The sequence below is a fragment of the Equus caballus genome, chromosome 2, assembly GCF_041296265.1.
Source record: "Equus caballus isolate H_3958 breed thoroughbred chromosome 2, TB-T2T, whole genome shotgun sequence".
Classification (NCBI taxonomy): Eukaryota; Metazoa; Chordata; class Mammalia; order Perissodactyla; family Equidae; genus Equus; species Equus caballus.
Genome location: NC_091685.1, coordinates 73,162,930 through 73,176,292, shown reverse-complemented (window position 1 = coordinate 73,176,292; position 13,363 = coordinate 73,162,930). Strand labels below are relative to the sequence as shown.

Below are 13,363 nucleotides of genomic sequence, written 5' to 3'. Positions count from 1 at the left end.
ACTTTCCCTTAGTTATTTGCAGATATAATTTCAATTATTTTCCTGGCCTTTATTGATGCTTTTGAGAAATCTCTTATTAACATTTTTTCTTTGTAGATTACCTATTCTTCTTTTGTTGCTTTTAAGAAATTTTCCTTTATCTTTGGTATTCTGCAATTTCACTGTATTAGTCAAAGGTTTGTGTACTTTTATCTAAATAACTGAGGGTTCACATACTATATAATAACTGAGGATTCACATACTATATAATATTTGAAATAGCGTCTCTCTGGCATTGTCTACCTTCTCTCCTGATGTAAATCCTATCTGACAAAAGTCTTTCTTGCCACTCAATCTTCCAAGTCTTTTAAACTTATGTTCATACCATCTATTTCTTGTCTGCCTCTATGGAATTTTCTGTCATTTTTTCAGATGTTTTTCCAATTTACCCATTCTGTGTTTAGCTTATTACTAGCTACTCTTTAAACTATATATTGCATTTGTAATCTCTAGAATTTTATTTGCTTCCTTTTCAAGTCTTATTTTTTTCACAGTGTTCTTTCAGATTGCCATTAATTGGCTTAAATTCATGGTGTTTTAATTCTGCTGTTCACGGTGCCCACTGTCTATCCCTCCGGGAAATTGATTCTAAGCGCATATCATGAGATTTTTATTGTGAGAACTTTTAAAGTGGTGCTCGTTCTGTTCAGTGAGGACCTTTGTTTTGTCTTCTGGAGAGTCAGACATTCCTCTAGATTTGTTTTCATTTGCTTTTTCCTGGTGCCCCAAGAGAATCACCAGCTCAGGATAAAATTTCATGATGATTTCTCTTCATGGAGGTCTCAGATCATATCGGTAAGGTAGAATAAATCTGAAATTTCAGCCCAAGAGAGACACAGCTCTATCAGTTTCAATTCTCAGGGAAAATGCTCTTCTACTCAAAACCAGGCAATGAGAGGTGAGCTTTTTGCCCATCTTCCAGGGCGAATGGTATTTTTTTTCCAAGCTCACACTTTTACTGAGGTTGTAATCCTTTGAGTGTCCCAACCTCATATGAGAGGTTTCTGACTTAGCTTCCTGTGTTACACTGGTCCCATAAAGGTTCTCTGGTCCTCATATAATGTCCCACACTGGGCACTGAAACCCAAAACAAATGGTTCTCAAAATCAACCCCTTCTCTCCCCAGTCACCTGCAAGGTCATCTCCAAGGTCAGCTCATTTGGTTATCCTCTGGTTTTCACACCCAGGGATTTCTCTTTCTTCTGAGATCAAGTATACTTTTAAAAGAATGTTTGTTACATTCTTTTATTGTGGTGTTTGGAGGGGGAGAGTTTTAGCTTTAACGTACTATGTTTCTCTAGAAGGCCAAAATATTACCAGACAAAAATTAACGTCAAATTTCCATTGAAGACTGAATCATTAAACTGTGAAAACATCTGTAAAGTGAAGCTGTTCAAAAGAATATTCACTTACCACTGAGAATGACAAAGAAGCTTGCACAAATGTTTTTGCAATATAATGTAAAATTGTGCAAGTATTTACACAATGAATAGTGGAGTGGGTAGAATTAAGACCAATCCTAAATTACACTCTATATGAGCCTACATCACTGAGTGTTTAAACAGCAAGTATCATTTTTTTTACGATAACAGAAAAAGGCACGTAAGTTAAAAGCATATAAAACTGTTTCCCTGAGCATATTCAGACAAGCAAAACGTTATACTTCTACTTCTTGCCCCTGGTTACACATAATTAGATAAAGATAAGAGGAAGAAGGAAAAAGAAAGTGCCATTTTATTTTAGTTTCAATGGAGTGCTGAGAAAAGCTGAAACCTGGGTAGTCTGCAGTTTCATCAGCAGCATAGAACAGCTCAATCTGAAAAGCAAGCACTCATTAGCTTAATGCAAGACCAAGCTGTGATTCCCACAGAGTCCCTTTAGGGTAAGTCTTTGGCAAACAAGAAAGCAGAGGCAGTCAGGCTGAGGAAAGTCACACTCCAAAGGTTGCATCTACAAAGTTATTTATATAACTCCAAGTGAGAATTTAAGGCTCTAATTAGAGAACCTATTTGAAGGCTCCTCTTTGAACTTGCAAAGTTTAGCTCTTTAAACATATTATTCAATATTTATCTTCCCAGCTGAAAGTAATATCTCCTTTCCTAAATCCTGATTATATCATAGTATTTCCACTACTATACTACTTAGCACATTTTGCACAGCAAGGTAATTGCAATTCCCGTGTGTCTGCCCCCTCCACTAAATAAAACTGCTTGAGGATAGGGACCTTCTCTTGTTTATCTTTCAATAGTCAAGAATGACTCCAAAAAGATCATTGTTGAGTTACAAGTGCTTCTGATTCATTTGTTTATTTTATACCGATTTCCTAAGTGCCTAGTCTGCAGCAGGCACAGTTCCGTGGGCTGATGAATGAGCCACGACTTAGACCAAAAGCCCTGCCATGATGGAGCGTACATTCTACCTCGGTGAGACAGATACAAAATTAGTAAAATGCGTCATATTAGAAGGTAATATGTGCTATGGAGAAAAGATAAAGCCTGGTGAGAAATAGTTGGGGGACCAGGTGTAGTTTGAAATAAGTGACAAAGGCAGGCTTCGTTAGGAAGCAGGCAGGAGTGAGCCATGTGAATACCTAGGGAAAGAACATTCAAGGAAGAGTGAAGGGCAAAAGCAAAGGCCCCCGGAGAGAAGCAGGTCTGCTCCTTCAGGATCAGTAAGAAGCCTGATGCAGGTGGAGTAGAGAAATCAGGAGCAAGGAGGAAAGTAGCAGAAGACGAGGGCAGAGAAGGGACCAAGAACATATCAAGTACCTTGCGAACCATTGAAAGGACTTTGGTATTTGCATGAAATAAAACACCTGGCACGTTTGCTTTCTTCTGAGATCAACTACACAGAAATAGTTGTGGTTTATGCTAGAGATTAGAGTAGGAAAGGGCATTTTGAGCAAAGGAGTGACTTAACCTGATTTGTATTTCTTCAGGATCACACTGTCAGGTGTGTTGAGGGGAGACTGTAAAGTGGAAGGACAAAAGGGAGCCTCATTTGGAGGCTATTACATTAATAGAAGGGAGGATGACGGTGGCCCGGATGAGGGTTGTAGCAGTAAAAGTGGTAAGAAATCATCTGTTTCTGTATGTCTTTATAAGTTAGAGGCAACAGAATTTACTGACAATTGAACATTCTAAAAGTTGTAAGAAATATAATAAACTTCTGAAATGGAAAGAGAGAGAGAGAAAGAGAAACAAAGATGCCATTAGATGATGTCTCATCCTGGTTTTTTCACTGAAATTATACATACACACATGCACATGCAAGCTCGCACACGGAAGTTACAACACAAAGATATACCAGCGCCATCTAGTGGCGTTACTAATCTCCATCTACAGTGGAATGCATTCGTCGATGTTCAGTATTAGCATACAATGGTATAACATGTAAAATCACTTAAGACGTTGTTATAAATGTTTGAGAGGGCTAGTGATTAAAGAAATGTAACTAAAGATTAAACAAAAAAACTTTTGCAATGCCAAGTCATCTTCAGCTTGAACACTGCTTTTATCCTTCACAGATAATCAGTAAATTAGGGATTTTCTCTTTCCACCTTCACTCATTCATTCTTTCACTTATTTATACATTCATTTATAAATTATTATATACCATATACTCTGCACATGTTTTTAAACTTGGACTGTGCTTTTGGGGGGGAATAAATGCATATAATGTGGTCGTTAAAATCTAGTGTAATAAATGTGAAGATAGAGCAGTGGTGGTGAAGAAATAATCAACTTCACTTAGGGTTAGAGGAAGGTTCATGAAAGAGATGACTCTTTTCTATAAACTGCCAAGTAAGTACCATTATCTTCTAGTGTTAAAAGTGTATTATATTGGTCCATTTGCATTTAAATTTTCAATGCACTGCCACTAGGTTTAAATGTCCATAAATGCTACATTCACCTCCTGTCTGTTAGGTTCCTCACCTTGTTGTTATATCACTAGTGGCTTTCTATGGCCTACATAACATAAAAAAAGAGAGTAGAAGGCCGGAATGCTTCATTTGAACTTCAGGCTCCATCATGTACTTGCTGAGTTCTATGGAACTGGTGACTTAAACTCTACGGCCAAAGTTTCCTCAAGTACATAGTGGGATGATAATAGTTCCTAATTTATGGGGTTGTTATAATGACTTATTACAGTTATTCTAATACTCAGAATCCTGTCTGACAGATAGTAAATAAATATTAGTGGTTATTATAATCATCACACTCTTCTGCCTGACCTGCTGGAATTCCCGTTATGAGGGCCTTTCCTCCATGAACAAGAAGGGCTAATGGAATAGTGGACATGCAAAGTCTGTCTTAAAACATTTAGATCTCAGATCAATTCAACATTTATTCAGAGCTAGCTTATGCCTTTCAGACACACATGCTATCTCCCCAGGCCAGTGCCTTCTCTGTTCTCAAATATTGTCTATTATTGCTAAATCACCTATGCCTTTGTCTAACCAAATCCTGCCTCATCTTTCAAGACTTAGCTCATATCTACACTTTCCATGAACCCTCAATTTATTGATATCATATCTCTTTTATGAATTTCCACAAATCCACGAGTCTCAATCCACTGCCCTTAAGAGCCTCATTTTGGCCCTTAATAACATACTAGATTATAGCATTGCTTTAAGTGCATATGTCCTGTTTTTTCCATTTCAGTGATGTTCATTTGGAGAAAAGGAACAAGCATTCCACTTCTAAACAGAATATTATATTATTCAACTGAATAACTTTATAAACTCTTCCTCTCACCTAGGATTCTCATATGGCCCCCATCCCCAGCCCTATTAAAGAATTATTGCTTTATGACACCACTATTAATGACGGGGTATACAATTTTCCTAAGGTATACTAGTGTGGGAAAAAAATGCCAAAAACTACTAAATTAGATGATAACTTGAAGCCAGGGATTAACTAGTGTGGCAGGTAAATATAGTAAAGGATCTAGTTTGAAGGAGTTAAATAAAGATTTAGAAAAAAATCACTTTATAGATGCCAAAATAACATTTTAAATAAAATTTTAAATCCACAATATTGAGGTACACTTTATGTAAAATAAAATATATTCATTTTAGTACAGCTTGATGAGTCTTCACAAATGTATACACCCATGTAATCACAAACACAATCAAGATACAAAGCATTTCTAATATCCGCGAATTTTGTTCCCACCCCTTTGCAGGCCATCCCCTGCTATCCTCCTGCTCATGGCAACAGCTGACCTGCTTTTTCCTTCCTTCTTATCTTCATAGATTAACTTTGTCACTTCTAGAACTTTTTATAAAATGGGACCATGTAATATGTGCTCTTTTGTGTCTAAATGCATTTTCTCAGCACAATGTTTTTAAGATTCATGTATGTTGTCATGTGTACCAGTGGTTCATCTCCTGTTTATTGCTGAGTGTTATTTCAACATATGGATATACCAATATTTATCTAGCCATTCACCTGTTGATGGACATTTGGGTCATTTCCAATTTGGGGCTATAATGAATAAAGCTACCATAAGCACTCATGTTCTGTATATTCATAAATTTTCAATTTGTTAGTGAATACCTCAAAGTGGATTTGATAGGTCATTTTTAAGTACAAGTTTATATTTATTAGAAACTACAAAAGAGTTTTCTAAAGTAGCTGCAATATTTTACACTCATACCGGTAAGAATATGACAGTTCCAAGTGATCCACATCCTTGTCAACACCTGGTATTATCCATCTTTGTAATTTTAGTCACTCAAGAGAATGTGTAGTGTGATCTCATTGTGGTCTTAATTCCCATTACTCTAATGCCTAATGTTATTAAGCATCATTTCATGAGCTTATTTCCCATTTTTATATTTTCTCTGGTTAAGTATCTGTTCAAATCCTTTGTCTATATTTTTATCAGGTTGTTTGTCTTCTTAATATTGGTTTTAAGAGATTTTTATACCTTTGGGTACGACTCTTTTGTCAGATATGTGGAGTGACAACCTGTGGTTTCCTTAGAAGAACTGAAGTTTTTATTTTGAGAAAGTCAAATTCATCATTTTTTTCATTTATAGTTTGTACTTTTACGTACTAAGAATTCTTCGCCTACACCAAAACTCAAAGATTTGCTCCTATGCTTTCTCCTAAAAGATATAGTTTTTCTTTTTAGGTATAAACCTCCAACACAATGCTAAATACAAGTAATAAGGGCAGACATCCTTGCCCTGTTCTCAATCTTACAGCATGAGCATTCAGTTTTTCACTACTAAACATCATCTTAGCTGTAGAATTTTCAGAAGTGCCCTCTATCAGCTTGAGAAAAATTAATTCTATTCATTCTTTCCTAAGAGCTTTTATTATGTTTATGTGTCAAACTTTTCTTAACTGCTTTTGCTACAACTATTGATATCATCATGTAACTTTTTTCCTGCTAAAATGAGGACTGATTTTCAAGTGTAAACTGACCTTGCGTTCCTGGGATAAATCCTCCTTGGTCTTATGTGTTATTCTTTTTACATATTTTACATATTGATGAATTTGATTTATAAATATTTGGATACATTTCTTTTTTGTGTCTTGTTCATAAGGGATGTCAATGTGCAAATTTCTTTGCAGTTTTTTTTATTTTGGTATTCGGGCAATACTAGCCACATAAACTGAGAAGTCTTTCATTTGCCATTTTCCACAAGATTTTGTGTAGAGTTAATTTTACTTCTACCTTAAATGTCTGGTAGATTTTATCAGTGCTTCCACTTGGGTCTAAAGATTGGGGGGGGGGAGTCAATTATGAACTGAATTTTTTAAATTAATATAAGAAAATTCAGATTGAGTTTGAAATTTTGCTTGAGTTGATTTTAGTAATTTGTGTCTGTCAAGGAATTGGTTCATTTCAACTAAGTTTTAAAATATAGTGGTATAAATCTGTTAATAATATTCTCTTTTTTCCTTTAATATCTGTAGCATTTGCACATGACACTTTTATATTTCCAATACTGGTATTTCGTATTTTCTCTCTTTTCTTCATGAGCAGTCTAATCAGAATTTTATTAACATTACTGATCTTTTCAGAGAAACAGGTTTTGATTTCATTGACAGTTTCTAGTATTTATCAATTTTCTGTTTCATGGATTTCTGATCTTAGTCTTATTTGCTTCCTTCTTATTCTAGATTTAATTTACTCTTTTTCTTTCTTTTGAGGGGGAAGCTTAGGTCATTGATTTTATATGTTTCCTTTCTAATATAAATATTTAAAGCTAAATATAAATCTTCAAGCACTGTCTTAGCTGCCTGCCACAAATGTATTTTCACCTTCATTTAATTGAAAGTATTTTCTAACTTCTTTGTGATTTATTCTTTGACCCCTGGATCATAAAGAAGTATATTGTTTAGTTTCCAAATATTTGGGATTCTCCAGATACATTTTTATTATTAGTTTTGAAGTTAATTGTGTGGTAGTGAGAGAACAAATTCACAGAGGCACATTGCAAGCCATATTGAAGGACATATCTCAGTCGTGCTGTTCCAACTATTGCAAGGTCCTCATTATTGTGAAGGAACTGTAGGTGGTTGTGGGAGAGAGTGAACCGGGAGGATTGAGAAAGCAAAGACAGCCCAGACAGAACAATACAGTTAGGGGAAAGAGTCCTCTACTCCCATGTCTAGGGAGTAAGAGCATGACCTGAAGGGCAAAAAGTTTGAGCACAGGTCGTCAAGAGGCAAGTATCATACCTACTTGACAATCCTTAAAACACCTATGCAAGGGAGACTAGACTTAGAGATGAGGCAGTTAAGAGTCAGGGTGATTAAAATTACTTAGTAATTTTTTTTAATAAAAGTAGTTATTAGATCTATTCAGACTCTGATATGTTCCCTACACAAATATCTCATTCCTTTTAAAAAGATTTCTTTTTTTAACTTTACATGGGCAAGTGCATTAAGAAATGTGTTGTATCTCACAATTTTAAAACAATAAAATAACTGGAAATTATTTAAGGAAATAACTCTAAGTCACAAAGCTTCTCTTACATAAGAGATCTCACTTTAGAAAAATTTAAAGGGGCAGATATTAAAATAATATTAATTACAGATCCATATTTTTTGATGATGCATATTGATAAAAATCATTTCCCAAAGCCATAATTATTCGGTGAATTAATGGAACACAGGTTTAGAGTTCCTTTGTCACCAAAAGCCACCCTGATTCCTGAGTTCCCACAGGAAAAAAGATCCACAACCACCACACAATTCTGCTCTATAAGTCTAATTTAACATGCATCTCGTCTCCAAGTGGATCTTTCAATCTCTTCAGATTGACTTAATCACACTTGTTTATTAATACGCAAACGCACAGACACAGACACAAGAATTATCCCTGACTCTACACTTTTTTTCTGACTGACTTACTTTCTTGAATAGTCTATTAGAGTTTTCCAGAGAAACAAAATCAACAGAGTATGTATATATGCACATATTTGCTTGCTAGGTGGCGTGATCCAGACCCCTTACACGCGAATGTGGGACAAGGGGCCATCAGGTAGCCAAGGCACTCAGCTGTTTCTCATCACAGGAATCCCTTGCCAGTCGGGTAGAACTCCCGAGATCCCGCGAGACTGGGTTTTCTCTGGGAAGAGCAGGTCCAGGCAGCAGCACTGCAGGCCTTTTCAGCCGTTCTCTGAGCTGCTCCTGATGCTGAGTGCGTCCCAGCCTATCTTCTGCCTGCAACTCCGTTAGGACCATCCTCAGTGCCCCCACACACCAAGAAAAGACAAGATCTCGCTCTTAAAGAATTAGCTCACGTGCTTGTAGAAACTGGCAAGTTCACAATCGTAAGGGAGGCCTGCCGGCTGGAGATTCAGGAAAGAGTTGCAGTTTAGTTCCAAAGGTCCTCTGCTGGTTGAATTCTGCCTCTTCCGGGAGGTCAGACCTTTTCTAAGGCCTTCAACTGACTGAATAGGCCCACCCACATTATGGAGAATAATCTGCTTTATTCAAAGTGTACTGATTTAAATTTTAATCTCATCTAAAAAAGACCTTCACAGAAACATATAGAATAATATTTGACTGAATATCTGGCCAAATTGACAAAATTAGCCATCACGAATGGCTTCTCCATCTCCTATCAGAGTACTTCCTATCCTTCCTTGTCTAAACATGTCGCACTTCCCTAATCCTATAAATCCATTCGAATCTCTCATCTGAATTCTTATAACCCTCTTGTACTACTACTTTAGGGTCTTATCATGTGAAAATGATATTGAAAGCCTTAGAAAGTATATCAGCTCACATTTTATGTATGTTATCACTGAGTGTGTGGAAGGCAAATCTCCTTGAAAATAGAGACTCTGTTGCATTTCTGCAGCACCTACCACCCTGTCTGGGAAACAGCATTAAACAAATATGTGTTGAATAACTGCAATCTTTCGTTCAAAACATATTTATAGAGCTTCTGTATACATGAGAATATGTTTCACAAGCTCAAATGTTCATATTTGTTTTTATCATTGCTACAGTCCCAGTGCCGGGAAGAGTGCCTGGCTCATAAGAGAATCCTTAACAACTATTTGGAAAAGGAATTAGAAATATCAATGATGAGTAATGAGTGAATTAAACGGAATATAAGCTCCATAAAAGAAGAGATCTTATGCTTCTTGCATATACTCCAAGCCCCCGACACAACTCTGGACATTTATTAATTGCTCACTAAATGAATTGCTTTGACTCTAGCAAAAATTCAGTAGACTCTGTGTATTACCAATTACCACCTTGTGGATGAATGCTTTTACTTGCTAAAAAAGAAAATCCACAGTGTAGGAAAGGTGTTGTCAGATTATACTAAATAAAATTAGAATTATGACTGTTTTGTTTTTATTCTAATAAAGCTTATTATGCCTTATTGGCATCTTCCACTTGAGTTCTATTATTGAACCACCTCAGAACTAAAATAGTGCATATTTTTAAAGTGAAATAGAATACACTGTATAGATTTTAGCAAGAAATGGTAAATTTTAAGCATCTTTAGGATAGCTCTGTAATCCTACAAAAAATCAATTTAACATATATGTTTTTAAATATCCACTATACACAGGTAAACGAAAAGTCAAAATTAAAATGATCAATTTCATCCTTTTATATCTGTATTCCAAGTACAAAAATCCCCCATACTTGTTTTTCTCTTTAAATGTTTAACTTTCAATATTGTAAATAAATGTATTAATGTGGCTATTTGGAAGAAGTTCTAAGATTACTTAATTAATTCATTTACACAAGCTTGTTGCCAATAGTATAACCAGGAACTCCCTGTTAGAAGAGACTGCTACAATGATAAAATAAAATAAAATGCACATTTTAGTTAAGGACTAATGTTTCATTAATTCCACGCAAGAAAACTAAGAACCCCCAACCAAAATGTTTTTAGGTTTCAACTCTTATTTATTTTCATAATGAGATCAAAAGAGGGGTTGGGGTTGGGATTAGGGAAAGAAAATCATTCGATGTTTATATGACCAGAATGTCCATATGGATGACATGTCATACAGAGATGTGATTGCATCAGTCATTTTCAAACCCTCAAGTTCATCATCTCGTATAATCTATGTATATATGTGTGAATCAAAACCAGACTTCTTAAAGTGAAATGACATGGAAAAGGAAATCTTACAGAAGACTTCCTGTAATTATCCCGTTTCTCTTATAAAATTGGTAACTGATATAATAAAAGTGTTTACTTTTCCTTCCATAGGACCTGATTGGTGACCTGAAGGAGAAGCTTTCAGATCACTTCAAAGATGTCATGGTTGGCCTCATGTACCCACCGCCATCTTATGATGCTCATGAACTCTGGCATGCCATGAAGGTAGTGGTTTGTTGCAAAAATATACTTGTAACAGGTACAGGCCGATATTTCAGTAGAGAGGGAACTGCCCTGTGATGTTGCTACCTGTGATCAGAGAGAGAGGAGGAAATATCTGAGCAAAGATGAAACAATGAAAATGTGATGGTCAGGGGAAGTGACCCTGTTGGAAAGAGGAGACCTCCAGAGCCCGGTAGCTCAGATCAGCCCGTTCTTTTATTATACAAACGCAGACTCACTGACCAGGCTCTGCACTGAGCTACCAAAAGAAAAGAGTAAGAAAGCTTCTGGGGCTATTCCGATTTGTCTCTCCCCAGTGTGTATTCTTATATTAAGGGGAAATGTTATAAGTTATGTCAACCTCTTTAAATTATTTCTAAAAATTGGGATCATCAAGCAAAAGTAAGATACAGAGTCAAAGATGAAATATAAATGACATCTTTATTTGTTTATTTTTATGACTTTAAGTTAGTACTTTACAAAAACTATTGCTCAAGTATATCAAAATTTTACTTTTGAAGGATTAGGACAATTCTTTCTTATAGGAAAGTCATTTCTGTGAAATAATTGACTACAGATTTGCTAGAGATTTTGTCGGCTAGGAATGGGGGATGAAAGGCTTTTTACATCTTTCCAAATGCTGATATTAAACACCTGCAGAACTGTTGAAATCATTCCAATGTGATGCCTGCCAATGACCAGATTACCACAATCTGTGAACAATGTGTGACAGGAAAAAGGAAAGGGGAAAAAAATTAAGGGAATCTGGATTTTGGCCATCATTTTTATCCATCAGAATAGATATTGTTTAAAATCCATATGAATTTCAATTAATCACTTTTTTAAAAAAAAAAAAGTTGCATATGTCAGTTCCTACCTCTTTCAAAATTATGTGACTAAAAACTATGAGAAGTCATATGTTACTGTTTAGATGAAACTGTTATACTTTATTAGCATCTCATAGAATGGTAAGGATTTCTGAAGCTTTCCTGAAAAATATTTGTTCTTTAAAATCACTATCAGAGAAGAATATATGCATATGGCTGTAAGAGATCACAGAAAGTACTCAGTCCAAGTGTTTAGGCAAAGGGTACAAAATTCCACATCTAGGATGAGGCCAGGAGAAGCCCCTGAAACGTCCTTGGGAAGTTAGGAGAGCCACGTTCTAATCTGAGCTTACCGAAGAACTGATATTCTAGGAACAAAAGAGAAAATAAAATCAGTGTCATAATCATTGTTTAAACATGTTTTTCCACATTATTTAGAAATGCCCATGCTGTTTTATTCTAAATGAAGGAACAGAGTTTCAGATAATATTATCTTCTCAGGGTCAAACAGCTAGTAAATAGCAAAGTCACAACTGAATTGGGTCTGTCTATGCCCAACACACTTCCATTCCCCTCTGTCCCCTCTCAGAATACCAGGAATGCTATATCCCTTTATTGTACATAAGGTGCACTACTGTTCTCAATACAAACACCTTTATATTTCGCTCCTTCTCTGTCTTTGTAGGGTGCAGGCACTGAAGAGAATTGCCTCATTGATATATTTGCTTCAAGAACAAATGCAGAAATTTTCCAGATGCGAGAAGCCTACTGTTTGCGTAAGGAAATATATTATGTACACACATTTTATACATATGAACTTTACATTTTTCAAATAACACAAAAAACTCCCAGTTTATATATTTTAAAGAATTTCCTAAGACATTCTTATATTCGAAATATCGCTCCCTCAAGACCAGTTAACTCACTAAGTAAAATTGAGGATGAGGGTACTAAAAATGAAACAATTCCCTAGACAATCAAGTTAAGCAAATTTGCCAGGAAAATAATGACAGATCTCTATGAGGTGACTATCACATTTAGACAGGCAAGTGTCCAGCACAGTGGTTCAGGCAGCATTTTATCTCTTACCCAGGAGAGACCAGATGCATAGAGAAAATAGAGCAAAGTGCCATAAATCACTCAGTGAATTCTACGAATATGCGTAACTACTTCACTTTATATAAATGTCGTAATCACTGTAATCTCCCTCAAAGTCAGATTTTTACACATTTCAAAAGTAGAAAGGTTAACTATTTTCATTTTCAAAAATGTTTAATGCCTTTTTCCATTGCATCATGTATTATGTGACAGTGAATGTCAAGAAAATGTTCCAGACAGTCAGCTCTATTGCGTTTGAAAAAAAGCAAGACTTTTCTAAGGGGAATGAAGTAAGAACTTTTACTTAAAATATGAAAATGAAACAAAGCACTTGGGAAAAGCACTGGGCTGGGCAACAGTCTATGGAAATAGAATGCATAATTCTGAATTTTGAGAATTAGAGAATGTGAAATGACTCTCAATGTTGTTTTTACATTTTGGAATAAAGCTATGCTTTTTTTTAAGAAAACAGACGTGTGCCTATGTTACTGTGAGGTATCAGATTTCTTTGGTGGACTGTTTATTGGCTACATCTGAGTAGAAAGTAGTAAAACACAAAGAAATGTCAACAGATTGAT

At 35.6% G+C, this 13,363-nt stretch overlaps 1 protein-coding gene across 1 annotated transcript in view; it reads left to right on the top strand.

Moving 5' to 3' along the window:
- ANXA10 (annexin A10) overlaps nt 1-13,363 on the top strand; it is a 52,584-nt gene that overhangs the window by 16,012 nt on the left and 23,209 nt on the right. The window contains exons 3-4 of the mRNA XM_023628130.2: nt 10,750-10,863; nt 12,373-12,463. Of these exons, the coding sequence (XP_023483898.2) occupies nt 10,750-10,863; nt 12,373-12,463 (205 nt within the window). The remainder of the gene's footprint in view (nt 1-10,749; nt 10,864-12,372; nt 12,464-13,363) is intronic.